We start from the raw sequence: 19,326 nt of genomic DNA on the forward strand, positions 1-19,326 counted from the left end.
CGCCCCTACCCCCCAGAAACCATAGGTCGAGCGAAGCGACTCCCACTTGCTTCTCATTCATTTTATTTCCTGCCTCTGCTGTTTCCCCCACTCTCGCTGCCCATCTAGTCTCTCTATTGTGTGTCGTCATGGAAATGAAAGCAAGTGGGGGCAGATAGGGGGCTTCTATTATTGAAGTAGTTGGGGATTGGTAGTGGACTGGAATGGAGCGATTCATGCCCTCATCAACAAGAGAGTTTGCTGGAGCAGAAGGGTAGGGAATGGTGAATCGTGAAGAGAGAGAGTGGGGGCGGTGGGTAGAGATGGGGACACATGTTTCTAGGCCATGATGTCATAGTTGGCTCTGGGATGACATTCCTTTCGGATGGCAACACCTGTTGATAAGGCCTACAGTCTGTGAGAGCAGCCCAAGATACACAGATGGAGGTGCTATAGTTTTAGGCTTATGAATAATGTTAGCCAACATTTACCAGGTGGCCATGGCAGATTTGTTTGTGTTTGTTAGCATACGCTTTCCAAGTGCCCGCTAGCTTAATGCTAATGTAAAATGGAACATGCTAGTGTGTAAACACAACTTCCAGTTAACTCATTTAGTGCATTTTTTGGCTGTTTTCCACCTAATGCTGTGAATTTTTATGTTTATCATTTGTAGACTTCCAATACATTTGAACTGGGAGGGTTGGCATCGAATGAACATGTTCATAAAAGAACAACTTTAAAAAAATTGTGACAAGAATCGAGAGGAAAAAAAAGTTTTTTGGGGGGGCCAGATTGCCCAGCCCTACTTTCAGTCGGTAATACAGTATAACTTTTCCTGGGGCGCTGGATGTCACTCACAGCAGGAGGTGCTGAGGATCTTATTTTGTTTTTTTCCCCCCATCCAAAAATTTGTCCAAATTTGTCATGCTCATGCTTGTTCTTTATACAAGGCGTGCACAATGGCAGTATACACGGATGCTGGATAGTTTACATTAGGCCTGAACGATATTGGAAAAAACTATTGCTGCGATTTTTAGGGGGTTTGTGATATTATATTGCGATATTAAAAAAAAAAAAAAAATTTTTTTAAAGAAATTTTCACTAGATGACTTGAATAACTGTTTGGAAAGACTTTGGATGACTCACAATGACCAGTGTACAGTGATCCCTCGTTTTTCGCGGTTAATGGGGACCAGAACCCGGCGCGATAAGTGAAAAACCGTGAAGTTGCGCACCCCGCCCCCCCAATTTTTTTTTTTGTGTGTGTGCTCAATGTATTTATTTTGATTTAGCATTGGAAAGAGATACATATAAGGCATTTTTTTTCTCACTTTTTCCACAAAGTATGATTTTTAAAAATGTGTATGTATATATACATAAATAAATAAATAAATATATATATATATATATATATATATATATATACACCAGGGGTCGCGTTAACCGAATATTTTCCGTCGTTGACCGGTTTTTTAAAACGGTGACGGGAAAAACTGAAGTCCGTCCGTCATTTTGACAGGTTACAATTCACACCGCAGACCACAGGGTGGCGAGTGAGCATATTAATTAGCTATTGTCTCTCTTAATGCATGACGTCGTTGGCTATTCTGTCAGAATATTGTAGCGTCACCGGGGTCTGGCGGCGGCACCGTGATTGACACATCAACGCGAGGTTCTTATTGGTGCACCCGGTGTGCCAGCGCGTCATCCAATTGGTGGACTAGATTGCCGCCTGTGTATAGACCCCAATCACATGACGTCACAACTCCGCCCCCCTGACTGGAGCCGCCATATTGTGTGTCAGCTTGACATTACCGCTACGTACATGCCTCCTATTACGGCGTGTTTTTCTGCTCGTTAACATTAATAATCAAAATGGTGAAGGCGTGTGTGGCGGTTGGTTGCAGTAACAGAGAAGATAGACGGAGAGACTTGAAGTTCTACCGTATTCTGAGAGACCCGAAGAGGAGAGCGAGATGGACTGCTGTAATTCGACAAGAAATCTGGGCACCAAACGATCACCACAGACTATGTAGTAGTCATTTTATATCTGGTAAGATGCATTTAATATATATTTAGAAGATTTTGGGCTGACAACCACAATTGAGATCATTGTGTGACGTTGGTGATTGGGGTCTATATAGTTGCCTCTTTTTCTTTGGGGGCGGAGTTGTTGTTTTGTTGGTGTTGTTGGCGGTAAGCAGAGTAAAAAGAGGGAGAAAAATACCACGACTTCCGTGTCTAATTTTTCGCCACCAAGCAAGCGTTACAACATTAATTAAAAATGAATGAAAACTAAATACTATTGAATATGTCATCATTATCATTTTAAAAATTTAAGTGACGGGTAAAAATTTTTATGACCCTGTCAGTCAAAATGACAGACAACGAAAATGTCTAGCGCAACCTCTGATATATACATAATGTATATATATATTAATAAATGGTTTTAAGCACTTCAAATGTAATAATTATGATCAGGTTTAAACATAACTGTCCAACCAAATCATTTTTGAACAAGAATAAAGTACTGCAGTAGAAAAATGCTTGGCTTTATTAAATACTTCTGTTTAGCTGTGACTCTTGGTGGACATGTAGAAATTACAAACTCCTCATGATCACTTCTGGCATTTAATTTATATGTCTCAAACGTCTCCACACACACACACATTCATTCCAAAGCGGCTTCCTCGCAGAAACTGTTTAACAAGTTAAACGATGATTGACAGCTGCTGCGCTGTGATGTCCGCTTCTTTGGCAAGATCAAAGATACCAGCATCCTTAACTTTAATAAGCAAGTGCTGCAGTGACTGTGAGGTTCAAAGAGCTGGGAGAGGGAGGGTGTGAGGCTCTGCGCAGAGCAGAAAGCAGGACGTAGTGGATTAAAAAAAAAAACAAAAAAACTATCGCACTTCCTTGCGATGGGACTATCGCGCACGCACACATCGCGATGGCGATGTTTAAAAGATATATCGTTCAGGCTTAGTTTACATACTACTACTAGACTACAACAAAGACAGCGTTCTATTTCACCTACAGTGTGTGATGGAGTTTTTGTATTGGAAATGAAAGCACCTGTGTATTGTAATGCAAATCCCCGCAGTTAGACAGCGCAATGACAAAAAACACATTTGAAAACTAAAAGGTCCAATAAACCTTGGTTTAACACCCGATTTTCACAACACTCAAATTAATTCCACACGAATATCCAACAGAACTCTGCACGGTGGCAGCTCAACAGCAACAACAAACAATGATATGGCTACAATGTAAACTATTTTAAGTTCTCCACAGTCTAAATCTGCTGCTTACTTTTCCTCACTGGGAACTATTTTAAACTATCATAATCATCATTTCTGACCTCCAATTAAATTCCAGAAAAATTGTGTTTTTTTTTTTAAAAGAAAAAAATCTGTCAACAGTTAACATTTCCGTTCCAGTAGCACCTTATCCAATGTGACCTGGTAGCAGGCAAGGTGTCAAGTGGTGACCATGTTATTAACATAAAAAAAAAAAAAAACATATATTTAATCCTCAAAGTTAAATACGCTATTGTTTCTGTGTTTTATTTATTGATTTATTTTGAGAAAAATAAGAATCTACCAAACTACTTTTTTCCCCCCTCCCCAACACCAGGGGGTGCTGCAGCACCCTCAGGACCCCACTTCCTGCTCCACTGAAGTTTTTATCAAGAGCTAGCGCTAATGTTCGGTTACGGGTAGGCGTTTTATGAAACGTAATGACCAATAAAATTGTAAGTTTCCATAAACGACTTATTTGACATTTAAACTTCTAATTCTAAATCTTCTAAATCTAAGCATATTGCAGACAATTACACGAGTCACCATGATCCGAGTCCCAAGTAAGTCCCAAGTTTTACCTGTTGTGGGCAAGTCAAGTCGAGTCTTGAGGTCATGTTGAGTCGAACCGAGTGATAAGGTTGTAAAGACGAGTCGTGTCAAGTCAAAAGGTTGTGGAGTCGAGTCACAGGTTAGTCAAGGTCCATTGTTCCAGCCCGCCCACAAAGTACTCAGGTTTATCTTTGAGGGAAACCTTAATGTCATTGTAGGTAAATGTTAAAAACAAACAAAATATGCAGTGTAGTCTGCAGGGAATTTGATTGATTTTTGAATGCCATGATGTTCTGCAAAGGCTTGGCGAGAGTGGCCAAGGTGACCAAGCGGATCACTGGCAGGTGGGAACCAAACTAGGAGCCAGCTGGTTGAGTCTGGAGTTATTGTCTCACTGTCATTGTCTTACGAGTCATCAAACTGTCGACTCGAGTCCAATTATCTGGCAAATAGTATCTGATTACCGTAATTTTCGTACTATAAACCGCTACTTTTTCCCTTCATTTTGAATCCTGCGGCGTCATAAGACTGTCATAAGACCGTCATAATTATGACAAGACACTATCATGGGCATTACTGAATGCCTATGACAGATTTCATTAAGTGTCATCCGGCCACTTATTTCACCAACTCCATTTAGGTCCAGCTTGGATCTTTTACATCCATTCAAAAGTGAGATAATTTGCCAGATAACACTAAATGACATCTGTTATAAGCATTCATTAATGCTCATGACAGTGTCATGTCATAATTATGATTGTCTAATGACAGTCTTATGCTGCCCCTGTCAAATTAAGTGTTACCAAATATCATGGCTAGCAATTAATGAAACAACTGGAACAGTAACTGAAGAAATAATTAGCACAGACCATGAATTCTGATTGGTGTTTACATCTGTAGCACTGCAATGCATGCTAGGAGGCATGTTGGACAACAACACTGTTGACAGCAGGTAGCAGCAGTGGTGGACTGTGTCCCCCAAGGGAAGAGTGATGGCCAAATGAAGCTTCTTGAAGCAATGAACATCATGGTGGTTCATTTGGTCTTATGACAGAGACAAAATACAGTGAGGACAGCTGTGGCTTATAGTCCAGTGCGGCTTATCTATGAACAAATGCTGTTTTTGTATCAAATTTGGTGGGTGGCGGCTTATAGTTAGGTGCACCTTATAATGTCCAAATTACGGTATATATTTAACATATACTGTATTTTAGCACATGGTTTTAGGCATGAAGATGTTTAAAATGTGTCCAATTGAAGAAATACTACACTTAACACTAAAGATGTCCGATCACGTCATTTTCAAAGTATCGGAATCGGCAAAAAAATATCGGACGTGCCTTTTTTTAATATATATTTTTTTTATTTAAATCGTTTTCTAATTGTATTTAACGTTACAGAAAAATGTCTTACACTCATCCAGAGTAGTTTTTGCTTAAAGTAGTGCTATCAAATTTATTGCGTGAATTAATTTTTTAAATTAATCACGTTAAATAATTAACGCATGCGCTGCACGACCCACTCACACATTGTCGCGTTCAATCTATAAAGATGACGTTTTACCTATAGATAGCGCTAAAAGGCAGTGTATGAGTAGAGAGAACTTTGACAGCCTTTGGAGCCATTTTTTGTGTGGCGAAAGCCTTACAATACCTCTCTCAGCAATTAAAAATAACGTGGGAGGCAATGTGGGAAAGAAAGCTAGTAGTTGATCATTTTCTAAACACCCTATGTTCATTCCCAACACAGAGAAGATATATCAATTGGTGCCCCTACGCACAGTCATGGTTGCACTTCCCATCATGATCATGCATTTGGGCAGAAGTTAAATGGCTGCAGTATCATTTACTGAAAGCTCAACAAATACACTATATGGCAATATTTAGTCACAATATACGAAGTCACATTTATCTTTTAAGAATTACAAGTCTTTCTATCCGTGGATCCCTCTCACAGAAAGAATGTTAATAATGTAAATGCCATCTTGAGGATTTATTGTCATAATAAACAAATATAGTACTTATGTACTGTATGTTGAATGTATATATTCGTCCGAGTTTTATTCATTTTTTTCTTAATGCATTGCCAAAATGTATATGATCGGGAATGATTGGAAGTGAATCGGGAGCAAAAAAAAAGCAATCGGATCGGGAAATATCGGGATCGGCAGATACTGAAACTAAAACAGTACTTCTCAAATAGTGGGGCGGGCCCCCCCAGGGGGGCGCAGAGAGATGCTGGGGGTGGCGCATGTGACCTAGGGGAACATACTTTTTTGCCGTACTAGAATAAAGTGTAATTGCACATCCACTCAGTGGGTGGCAGTGCCGCCCTCATTTTCAGCGTGTGTGCCGTATTTTTTTAACCAAACAAGAGCACACAGCACACAGCACTGGAGATATGACAAGCTAAGACAAGGAAATATGACGAAGCGTATGTAGCACTTGGCTTTGACTTTTAGTACAGTGGGAGATGAGGAAGGACCAGTCTGTTTACATTTTCTAAAAATGTTCGCAGCGGACAGCAGGAATTATTTTTTTCAGCAAAAATGTGCCGAATATTGTCAACAATCCTCCCGCTTAGTCAGTGTTAAATAAGTAAACCAGCAAGCACTGTCAGAATCATTTAACGTGGCATACCAAGTTGCTCAATGTAAAATAAACCCACACCATAACAAAGGAGCTGATACTGCCTGCAGCAAAAATAAAAACTGTCCCTCCGTCCAATGACACTGTCGTTTTTGTTATATTAATTTTGGGTTTTTCGGTCTTATTGTATGGCATATTATCCTGATGAGTTAATGTTGCTTATCAATTCGAATTCATTATTATTTATTGATTTTATTACATTTTAATTTTCAGTATCAAACGGTCAAAAAATTTATCTTGAGTGTAATTTTTACAGTATGTAATTTTTTTTTTTTTTTTTTTTTTACACTTTATTGTAAGCCGATCTATATTTTTTCTTTTAATATTAAAAAGAACACAGTGATATGCAGAGGTGTACTTATACTAATAAGAATCTTAAATACAAATGATAATACAGTATATTAAAAGTGGCGGCAGAGAGTTGGGGGGGGCGCGGAACGTTTACGTCTTCCTGTGGGGGGCATTACAGAAAATAATTGAGACGCACTAAACTAAAACGATCGGGACCGGATCGGGAGCAAAAAAACATGATCGGAACAACCCTAGTGGCGGCTTATAGTCAGGTGCGCCTTATAATGTGAAAATTACGGTACACATTCAACATATACTGTATTTTAGCACATGGTTTCATGCATGAAGATGTTTAAAGTGTGTCTAATTAAAGGAATACTACACTTAACACGAAACAAAACAGTCATGAGGCAGTTGCTGAGTTGAGGCAAAAGTCTAATCGATTGCTGAACGACATCACAAATGTCAACTCAGCAGCTTGACCACATGTTCATCACTGTGATAACACTCAATCAATCAATCACGCAAACAAGCAAAACTACAATCCTTTCCAGTTTAAGTTCCCCAGAACTTTGAGTACTTATGAAAAGGTTCCCAATCAGATATGTTCACGTTAACACGTTTTGCAGATTCTTCTTTTAGCCTAGAAGAAATTACTACTTCTTCGTCTGGCTATCACTTGAATCTCCTCCTCCTTGATTGACATCGCCTCATCTTTTTACCCTCATTCCCTCAGCATGCGCACTGATGTAATCTCAACCCTACTCCCCGTCACTATCACCTCGTGTGTGGTGCAGCTGCGTCTCCCAAAGCAAGCCTTTCATTGAAAAGGGAAGAAGCAGTGTTCAACTTCCTGTTTGCAGAGGCTTCGCACTCTAGTAGAATGGATACAACCTCATCATCAGTAGTTGTGGCACCCCCTTCCCTTATTTCATCCAGTTGCAGTGACAGGTGGCTGAAGGGGGATGGGAGTGCTTTTTGGGGTCGAGCACAGCTCAACAGCTGCACAAAGGAGCCCCGCCAGGGTCTTTTAAGACAGGGGTCCCCCTCTCAAGCGTGCCGATCCACCCCACTTTTACTAACCCTGCCCCCACCTGACGCCTTGGCAGATGCTCCCGAAGATCCACAGGTGGTGAATAGCAGTGAGTCTTACGTAACAAAGATCCATTCAGGTTGTAATTGTGGAGTGAGACACGTTTCAGCGAGTTTTGAGGTGATGCAAGAGACAAAGAGCAGGCTGACAGGAAAATCAACTCTTGGGTCATGTATATGATCAATTCTGGTTAGCTTGTCTGTATTGTTGCGAGAAAAAGCGTCACCTCATTATTCATCAATTTGGAAGCCTTTTTTACATGACAAGGTTTTTATTGAACTGAAGCAAATTACATGTAAGGTCCTAAAAAACTGCTATATGTACAGTATGTATGTATAAAATGCAAGGGCGTAGGTTTGCATAGGGACGGTAGGGACATAATACTACCAACTTTTCAGGATGCTCAAATTGTCCCGAACAGCTTTTAAGCAAACTACGTCGACAACATGCAGCCTCCTTCCGCCCCCTTTAGAGGTTTTTTTCGGTCAGCAGCAGCCACTGTAAGTCATGTAAAAAGACGTCAATGTTGTGGAAGTGGGGGGAAACACCACTAATTTTGCTACTGAAAGTCCGACCTGTGTTGGAGTTAACATAACATTAAACTTGCTAACCTGCAAAACTACCGCGGTCAGGCCAGCCTCCACAAGGAACAGCGAAGTCAAGCTAGCCGTCCCTTATTTGGATCATTATTTGCATTATGTGCATTACGGTATTATCGTTCCTAGTAATGTTGAGACCAAACCTACGCCCGAGCTAAAATGACATCAATATTAAATCAGTGGTTCTCTAAATTCGGGGGGGAAAAAATCTAACTTCATTCCTTTAGAATTACTTCACAGCATTAGGCACTCATTTGAGTAACATGACAATAAAATACATGAATACGAGACCAAAGCTCTCATTTATTGCTTGATAGTTAATTCAATGTATATATTTATTTTGCATTTATTTTTACATTCATTTTTGTATTTATTTTCAATTATTTTTGTATTTATTTGTAATCGTTTTTATTTTTAGTTGGATGTAATTATTTCCATATTTATTTTTAATATATGAAAGTTATTTCTTATTTTAATATTTGTATTCACGTTTATTAATTAATTAATTTATTTATTTATTCATTTACTTATTTATTTTTAATTTTGGTATCTTTAGTCTTCCATAGCAGTGAAGGCATTTGAAAGTTCGCATTCAATGGGAGCAGCCGTAATGTGCAATGTTTTTCCGAAATTGGGAGGAACCAAAAGAAAGAGGGTGTTCGGCGCTTAACCACACTGGTAAATCAACGTTTTTCGTGGAAATATTTTTTTAAGTTGATCAAAAGAGCTAAAATAGGTCAAACTAGAGGTATATAATATATATCTAATGTAATTTTAAATGTTGTTTTCTAAAATAATAAATGTTTAATATTTCCTCGCGTCTCCCTTTTGATAATGGTACACTCCAGCTCGACCACAGTGTCAGTCGGCGGGAGCACAGCATCAGCTGCAGCGAGCTGAACAGCGAGGAAATTTCCTCACTCTTCCTCTTTATTTTTCACTTCCAAACATTATTTTTTGTCCATTAATACCCACCGTTATCTACAAATACGTCCACATTGGGTTTATTTGCCCAATTGGTTCATTTCCCCTCTTTGCGAGAAGCTTTGGAACACCGCCGTCAACGTCAAGTGACTCAAAGTTCCCCCCCGTCTAGCGTGAGGGATGAGCGGACTGCTGGGCAGCAAGGAGCTGGTGCTTGGATGAACACAACGATACTCAGCGAAGGTGTCATTACCGCTGCCGAAATGGAGCAAAACGGCGTTGCAGCAGAGACATGTGAGTGTGACGTTTTATTTTGTTTACTTTAGGATTAATTAGGTAACTGCTTTTCAATGATCAGAAAGGTCAATGCTCGTGTTACACTTGTTTTACCTCGTTATACTTGTAAAGCAGTATAATGAATAGTCATCGTGGATGCTGCGTTTTGTTTTGTGTTTCTTTTTTATTTTTTTTTCATTCTTACCACTCAAACACGCTACAAAACCCCATTTGCACTATCTGTCCATCCCATCCCCCTCTTTATTAGGCTCACAAACTACTAATATGATGGATCTTACATGCTTAGCTACTCAAGGACATTTCCCCAAATATGTGCCACCACATGATAGCTGGATTCAAGATGCACCTTAAAACTGCCTTCTCACGGTGCAGTTGATTTTTATCAAACCTCAGGCATGGTTCCACCTTGAGTAGTTCGAAATCATATACCGTATTTTCTGGACTATAACTTGCACCTGAATATAAGTTGCACCAGCCAATGAAGAGGGGAAAAAAATTTCAGTTTTATGACAATTGAATTTCGGTGGGGAAATTATTTGATAAAATCTAGGGCTGCCGCTATCGATTATTTTAGTAGTCGATTAATCTGTCAGCGACTTAGTTCGAATAATCGAGTAATCGGATATGGAACATTTCAAGATTACACTTTCAAAACAGCATTAAATGTAAATACAAAATAAAATTTCCGAGTGTTTCTTCAAACTATGCAGAATTGCACTTTCATTTAAAAAATAAAATACTTTAGCTTAGCCTCAAACTATATTAAAAAATAAATAAATGAGCATCTAAGTACAACAAGAGAACAATTGGCTAACTTAAATGCGATAAAATGCAAACTTTTTTTTTTTTTTAACAATGCTCTTAACAAGTCGTTCAAATACATTTTCCCGAAAAAAACAAACAAACTGCTAAATATACTCGAAACGAAATAACAAATGAAAACTCCAGTCCCCATTCTGTATCAGCAATTTTAAACTACATTCAATTAATTTAATGTTGTGAATCAGCCGTTAAAGTTGTTAAAATTGCTCCCGTTATTCCATAATTTCCCTTTTGTCTACTTTCGACATGTGAAAGTTTTAAAACTATTTTAAAGATAGATTCAAGTCAATATTTTACCGATTTAGGAGTATTTTAGATAAGAAGTTAATTAGGTTTGCTTGGAAGGTTCGCTACAACAGCCTTGCAGGGAAGTGTACTGCTTTAAGATGGCGGCCGTTTACTAACGCACGCATCTAGCTTTTTGTAGATGTGCTGCTAACGTGACCGAATCTATATTGCATCTAGTCCTATATAAATGATATCTACCGTAACATTATGTGGATGTACTCTGTAGTAGCTTTTCGGCAGCAGTCAGGTATGTTGTTGTGTTTTTTTATCTCGTGGCATGAGTTGAGCTAGAGCCGTGAGTTGAGCATTGGCATTACCCGAGGGGCCGGGTAATGACAAGCATGATGTTTAGCTACTCTCGCTCCGTTCCTCATTGCGTCCCGAAGACCCGCGGCACGCTGAGTGTGTTGTACTTCCGCTTTACTTGGCATATTTCAATAATCGGAACTTGGATGTTTGTGAATCGTTCTCGAATCTTCCACGGCCGAATCGCGAATAATGTAAGAATCGGAAATTTTGCACACCTCTAATTACAACGCCACTCTAATTAAACGAATGCTCGAAGCAGTAAAATTTGATTCGAAGCCTTTTACTAATCGAATTACTCGAGTTAATCGATTAATCATTGCAGCACTAATAAAATCCAACATGAAGAGACATGTCATCTTGAAAGGCAATTTAGAATAAAAATTGAATAGAGAACAACAGGCTGAATAAGTGTACGGTATGCTAACATTACATTACGCATAAATAATGAGCTGAGAACAGTATGTTAACATAACATAGCCATTAAGAGATATTCACAAAACAATAGAATAAAGAATATTTTACGAAGTTTACCAAACCATCAGTGTCACTCCAAATCACTAAATCCAATGATATCTTCATCATCAACTCCGGAGGTAGAAAATAAATAACAAATAACATGTAAATAGCTCGTGAAATTATATAATAATGTGCAAATAATTTCACACATAAGTCGCTCCACAGTATAAGTCGCACCCCCGGCCGGCCAAACTGAAAAAACAGCGACTTACAGTCCGAAAAATACGATACAAACATTCAAGTGCCTCAAGATGAATTAACCATGCCTACTATCTGCAGGATGATCTATTGTTTATGCGTGCCTGAGCACTGAGGATCGAAATGATGCCCGTGTCTGGAAAAATTTAAAAGGGGAATCAGGCTCACAATGTGACCCAATGACAACAAGGAAACTTCCTTCCTGTTGGGAAGCTGAGGGGCTCCAATGTTGAGTTAGGTCAGCATGTTTTGGCATCAGATCAAGCGGCAAAAGAGTCCAACTCCACCCTGATGCTGGGAAGCTCTGAGGACAATTGGTACTTTTCTCCTTAGAAAAAAAAACAAAAAACGAGTGCACGCTAAGGGTGGGAACCTTCGTGTACCTCATGATACAATTTGTGATACAATGCTCAAGATGATCTCATGATACGGCATTACAACAATTATCGATACATCATACATACGAAATCATTCTAGGATGTTCTACAAAACAACTACCCTATCTTTCGGACTAAACAATAACTTATTGTACTTATTGCTCCATTTCGGCGGCGGTATTTGACTATTATGTTGACTTTTGTTTTGTGATACATGGTTTTATTTTTGCGCTGGAAGCATAGAGCAGTTAGTACTTCCGCACGGGAGCGCGCATGTATGCATGAAAAAGATTCTATTTGCAGAAGACATGCAGAAGAACTCATGTGTGCACACATGAGGAAGAGTGCATTTGCTCCCATGAAGAAGACGTGCAGCTAAATTGAGAGAGAGGGGAAAGATTACAGCTTAGCTCGCTGTCCAGCTAGGACTTAGCTCCAACGTCTTGGCGAAAGACAGTACAATGATGTTTAATACATGATTTTGGGTTGTTATTGTGAGATTTAGAGGGTATTTAGGGGTACTTAAAGGGCTAATTCCCACTTACGTGGAAATTCAGGGTACTTCGCCAGTGTAGAGACGGAACTCGTTCGTAACCCTGGGACTACCTGTATACAACTGGGGTTGCGGCTATTGATTATTTAGGTAATCGATTAATAGAGCTGGGAATCTTTGGGCACCTAATGATTCGATTACATTTCAGAGGCTCCAATTCGATTATAAAACGATTATTGATGCACCCCCCCTCCTTTTTTTTTTTGTTTTTGTTTTTTTTTTTGTTTAATGTTTTGTACATTAGTTCCAAAATTGTTCAAAAATCCTCTCAGGCTAAAGTACTATTTAAGTATCAAGTTACCATATCACAGTAAACAAATATACAAAAATAACAGTAAATAAAAAACTCCAGTCCCTATTCTGTATCAGCTGCTTTAAACTACATTCAATTAATTTAATGTTGTGAATTAACTGTTACAGTTGTTAAAATTCATCCATCCATCCATTATCTTCCGCTTGTTCCGGGGTCGGATCGCGGGGGCAGCAGCTTTAACAGGGAAGCCCAGACTTCCCTCTCCCCAGCCACTTCAACCAGCTCCTCCGGCGGGATCCCAAGGCGTTCCCAGGCCAGCCGAGAGACATAGTCTCTCCAGCATTTCCTGGGTCGTCCCCGGGGCCTCCCGGGGAGTTGTTAAAATTGCTCCCATTATTCCATAATTTCCCTTTTGTCTACTTTTGTCAAAGTTTTAAAACAATTTCATCATTTAAAGATAGATTCAAGACAAGATTCTACCGATTTAGGAGTATTTTAGATAAAAAGTTAATTAGGTTCGCTTCAACAGAGCCTTCTAGAGAGGTCTACTGCTTTAAGATGGCGGCTGTTTACTTACGCCGGAAAGTCTGTCATCTCGCATCTCTGTTCAAAAATACATGTTCTAACGCCGACGTCGTCTGTCATTTGCATGTAGTTCCACATATATATGATTTCTACTGTAGCCGTATGTTTGTAGCAACTAGCGACTGGGCGTTGTTTGTAGCGGCTGTTGGCCGCAGTCAGGTATGATTGTTTTTTCATCTAGCGGAGTTGAACATGATATTTACCCTCGGTCCGTTCCTCATTGCGTCCCAAAGACCGCGCTGACTGTCTTTTACTTCCGCTTTACCTGGTATAATTCAATAATTGGAATTTGGATATTTGTGAATCGTTCTCAAATCTTCCACGGCCGAATTGCGAATAATCTAAGAATCGGAAATTTCGCACGCCCCTATCGATTAATCTATCAATTAGTTACTTCGAATAATCGAGTAAAGGGATGACGAACATTTAATGCGTTGCAAAATAAATTTTAGGATATGTTAAACGAATAAACAAGTGTTTTTGCTTGCAATAATATATTTGGCTGGCTTAGATTACACTTTCAAGAGAGTATTAAATGCGAATACAAAATAAAATTCTTCAAACTCTGCAGAATTGCACTTTTATTTCACAAGAGCAATATATGCATTTAAAAATAAATTAAAATACATGAGCTTAGCCTCAAACGATATAACAAATAAACAAATGAGGCTCTAAGTACAACAAAAAAAACCAACAATTGGCTAACTTGCATAGAAAAAGTCCGCTAGCTTAATTGTTATAAAATGCTAACGTTTCTTTTTACAGTGCTCGTAACAAATCGTTTAAACACATATTCCCCCCCAAAAAAGCTGCTAAATATACTTCCAAACTAAATAACGAATGTATAAACAAACATATTAGCGCAAACAAAAACATACCTTATGTTGGTCTTAACAGGGAGCAGCTGGATCCAGCCATGTTAAATGAGTTACGGCATAGTCATTGTTGCCACTGGGGGGCAGCGTATTTACCCAAAATCAATGAAACTAAATGCAACACTTTCAAACCAAACCATTACAACGCCACTCTAATTAACCGAATCCTCGCAGCAGCAAGATTTGATTAGAAGCTTTTTTTCTCATCGAATTACTCGAGTTAATCGACTAATCGTTGCAGCACTACATTCAACAAAATAAATTCTCGATCTCACTCCAAATCACCACCAAATTTACTCAAGTCTTCATCTTCAATATCAATTTTGAAATACTACACCAACTCGAAGTAGAGGGCATGCCTCAAATTTAAGTGTCAACAGATAAGTTGCACCTGATTATAAGTCGCAGGCCCAGCCAAACCATGAAAAAAAAGTGCAACTTATAGTCCAGAAAATACAGTAAAACAGAAAGAAAAGCTATTTTCATCCTTCTGCTCTGAATTGGGATGAGTTTATGAAGAGTAGATGTCCAGTCTGTTTGAAGCGGGAGGGATGGCAGCGAATGAACTAGAGCTGTAACGAATACTCGAGCAACTCGAGTAACTCGAGGTTAAAAACTGATCCGAGTAATTTTATTCACCTCGAGGAATCGTTTAATTTTGCCAGCTCTAAGCATCCCGTTTTGCCTGGACTACTTTTAATGCGGGACAACCCGCTGACGTCACGTGCGTAGAGGAAGAAGCAATGAAAAAAAAAAAAAACTTACCGCAGCCGACAGCCGCTACAAACTACACCAACGTTGCTAAACACTACGCCCGCATGATGCTAGTTTGGTAGCAGGTAGTGTCCGATGCGTCTCATAGATATCGCATGCATTTAAGACTAGATGCGAAATGACAGACTCGGCCGCGTCTGGGCAGCGTTAGTAAACAGCCGCCATCTTTAAGCAGTGGACTTCTCATCGCTAATAAATATAACGTTACTGTCACTCGCTAACGTAACGTTAGCCCTTCGGAGGGCTAGGTTTCTATTGATTATGACCACTGTCGATGCGTGGCTAACGTGTCTTACATACAGGATTTATTTAATCTGTAAAAACACAGCGCTGTAGAGTGATGAGGGTGTAAAATTAAAACATAATAAAACTAACTGTCAGTTTTAGCTCAGTAGTTATTACTGAATAAATGTGCTCCAATACAGCAGCTATCATGCATTTATTTTGAACACTGCAAAAACTCAAAATCCTACCAGTACTTACAGTTTAGACTTAAACTTAACTGAAACTTAAAAATAGCTTGACACAAATGGAAATTAAATTGAAACACGTGGGAAAAACATGTAGCTTTCAAGTGATGTGTGTTATCAAGCGTAATTACATTTTTAGGTAAGTAATATGTTTTTTTCAATAAGATCTAGATGTTTTTGAGTGAAAGCAGTGATTTTCTTTTCCTAGTCACATCTTAGATGCAATTGTTGGCTGTTTTCAACAATGTACATCGAAAATAAAGACATTGATTGACTGAAAATGGTTCAATATTGGATTAAATGTCTTTTTTCATGTATATTTATTATTGCTCTTTACCTAAAAAAAAAAAAATTAAAAAAAATTTTTTTTGTCCGATTAATCGATTAATCGTTAGAATTTTCAGTCGATTACTCGATTACTAAAATATTCGATAGCTGCAGCCCTAGAATGAACACTATGGCCGTCAATAGTAGACAAGAATTTTTTTTTTTAGGCATTTCACGTCATTTCCTGTTGATTTTCGGTGACTTTCTTTTGCTTTTGTGGCATTCACAGGGGACTTCTTATAGATTTTAGGGCATTTACAAATCACTCCCTGTTGATTTTGGGTTACTGTAAAGAAAGTGACTAAAATGTCCCCAAATGAATAGGAACTGACACAAAATCAACAAGAAGTAACTTCTAAATGTCCTAAAATGAACAGGTGACCTGTAAATACCTACAAGACTGGCTGTGAATGCTCTGGTTTCAATGCCATTGACGGCGCTAGAAGTCCAGTCCAGTCAAAATTAATTGGATGTCTAGCGCCCCTTTCGAATGTTTTGAAAATGGGTAGAAGTGAAAAAAAAATCAAGTGATGCCTTGAGAATGAGTGGACTTATCTTTACTTCACTTAACAAACAGTGTTTTGGCTGTGGATAATTACTTATTTAGAATCTTCAAGCTGTTTAATGTCACATTTTGCTGTTTAACGGAACAGAACTTTGTGTATTTAGAACAACCAACCTAATGAACAGACATTGTTATAATAACTCTTTAGCAAGGCATATCGAGAAATCTTTCCCCTCGTGGAAAGATTTTACCGTCACTACTACATACCCTTTCCTGTCAACCACCTCTCAGACTGTGAAGACCTTCTTCTGTATGCAACGTTCAACCCCTAAGAGACGATCAATACACTCAAAGTTCATATTTACTTTCTTTAAGTTTCTTTTAGTTCTTTCCAATCGACAAACAAATGTAGTTGACCTAATATGGATGTCGGTATTATTATAGTCACACTGGTTAAAAATAGTTAACAGGGACAGTTTTCATAGCTCAACGCAAAAATAGGCCAACAGTGTGTTCTCGGTTTGGGAATTACGCACTTTTGGTGTTAAATCTGGGTGGCAGTGATGTCAAAAGTTGTCAACTGGAATCCAAACTTTTAAGTATTTTTCTCCATTTTTATCTCCAAAATACTAAGTTAAGTGAAATCAGCAAATGTTCCACTGCTGATTGCGAGTCTGATTCAGGGATGCAGTGGCGCCACCAGGGGGTGGCCAGGGGTGGCCACGGCCACCCCTATGAATTGGTTGGCCACCCCACTGGCCACCCCGCTTGCCAATATATCGTTAGATTGTTGTAGCTTCAGTTAATGCATTTCAACCCAAATGAATGCATTTATTTTGTTTGGTTGAATGTAGGGCTGTCAAATTTATCGCATTAACGGGCGGTAATTAAATTTTTTTTGATTAATCACGTGAAAATATTAATGCCACTAACGCATTTGCAGTACGACTCATTCACGCATTGCCGCAAACAGCCTACAATGGCGCCGTTTTACTTATATACGGAGGTAAGGGGCAGAGTGGAGTAGATACAAGCATTCATTGGGGCCGTGCTTTTAATTGGCAAAAGCGTTGTCATCCCTCCCACAGCAACTATAAATATTGTGGGAAGTGACGTGGGAAAGAATGACAGGAGTTGATCTTTTTCTTAACACCCTGTAGTGTACCCAACGCAGTGAAGATATAGCATTTGCAGCCACCACACACAATCATGGCTGCATCACTTCCCATCATGCATTTGGGCAGAACAGTTAAGTCGCTACAGCATCATTTACTGAAAGCTCAACAAATACACTAGATGGCAATATTTAGTCACAATATACAAAGTCTCATTTATCCTTTAAGAATTACAAATCTTTCTATCCGTGGATCCCTTTCACAGAAATAATGTTAATAATGTTTATGCCATCTTGTGGATTTATTGTTACAATAAACAAATACAGTACTTATGTACAGTATGTTAAAAGTATATATCCGTCTTGTCTTATCTTTCCATTCCAACAATAATTTACAGAAAAATATGGCATATTTTAGAGATGGTTTGAATTGTGGTTAGTTACGATTAATTAATTTTTAAGCTGTGATCAACTCGATTAAAAATTTTAATGGTTTGACAGCCCTAGTTAAATGTACACCTTATGCCTAATATATACATAACGCAATAAAACAGAATTGTTGTGGAACTCAAAATGTTGACCGGACAGTTATGGACTATGCACATTAAATCATTAGTAACATCAAATATTACACAATACACCAAAGTATATCAGTAGCTGTGTCCTTAAGTCTTTCTGATAGTTTTCCCCTGACCTTTTTACTGCAATAATATAATGAAAACCCGAAATTATGGCTTTTAGTTTTGGCCACCCCAAGATTTTAAGTGGCCGCATCTGGCCACCCCTATGAAAAATTTCTGGAGGCGCCACTGCAGGGATGTCAAACACATCTTTGTCCCAAAGCCACATTGCTGGTTTCCTTTTAGGTTCGTTATTTCTGCCGACTAGGTCCATTACGATTAATTGACTTTTTGACAAGAAATCGATTATTAAATGAATCGGCAATTATTTTGACAGTTGATTTAAAAAAAAAAAAAAAAATTTCAGAGACATTATTGACTTAAAAACGATGCTAATCCTATTTCTTGAAACTAATACCAAATATTTTTTAATAGTTTTCATTTCATCTTTTAAAAAAATTTTTTATATGTGTTGACAAATATTAAAAAACCAACTAACTAGTCTTTGTTTTAAAAAAAAAAACTTTAAATTAAAAAAAGTCGTTACAATAATTAACTCATTCACTCCCAGCCATTTTGACTGGAGCAACCCCCTTCGCTCCCGGCCGTTTTACTGGATTTTGACTGATTTTACAAGGCCCACAGAAAATTCTGTTCTATTGCTATATAAACATGGAACCCACCGAAAGAAAGATTAGACTCTCTTCTTTCAGCAGAAAAATAAGTTAGTTCATATCTTTTTTCCATTCTTTAGAAATCAGCATTAGAAAATAGCTTAGTTTGAGCAATTTTCCAATTTCTGATGAAAAAAACAGAGAAATTGAGCTTTTTGTAAAAGCATTCATTTCAAACATAACTTTGACTTTAACACAGCTATTTTTTGCTTTTGTGACATCCCAAACATCTGAATAATGTTTTCCTTCTACAAAATAACATAAACAACAAGCCAAATAGAGCTTTTGACAGAAAAGTAACAATTTATTTACACATAACTAAAGTATTGAACTGAGAGATGACACTGTTGTGGCCGTGGCTGTCTCGACAGACGGGGTAAACTT

General features: G+C 38.4%; 1 protein-coding gene across 2 annotated transcripts in view; it reads left to right on the forward strand.

Moving 5' to 3' along the window:
• The first annotated feature begins 9,333 nt into the window (after nucleotides 1-9,333).
• The window catches only part of map7d1a (MAP7 domain containing 1a), a 97,516-nt gene continuing 87,523 nt past the window's right edge, over nucleotides 9,334-19,326 (forward strand). Inside the window, exon 1 of one of the 2 annotated variants that reach the window (XM_057833610.1) lies at nucleotides 9,334-9,679. In XM_057833610.1, coding sequence (XP_057689593.1) covers nucleotides 9,604-9,679 — 76 coding nt within the window. In that variant the 5' untranslated portion in view covers nucleotides 9,334-9,603. The remainder of the gene's footprint in view (nucleotides 9,680-19,326) is intronic. The other variant, XM_057833611.1, reaches the window with a different exon arrangement.

Source organism: Corythoichthys intestinalis, chromosome 4 (assembly GCF_030265065.1).
Source record: "Corythoichthys intestinalis isolate RoL2023-P3 chromosome 4, ASM3026506v1, whole genome shotgun sequence".
Taxonomy (NCBI): domain Eukaryota; kingdom Metazoa; phylum Chordata; class Actinopteri; order Syngnathiformes; family Syngnathidae; genus Corythoichthys; species Corythoichthys intestinalis.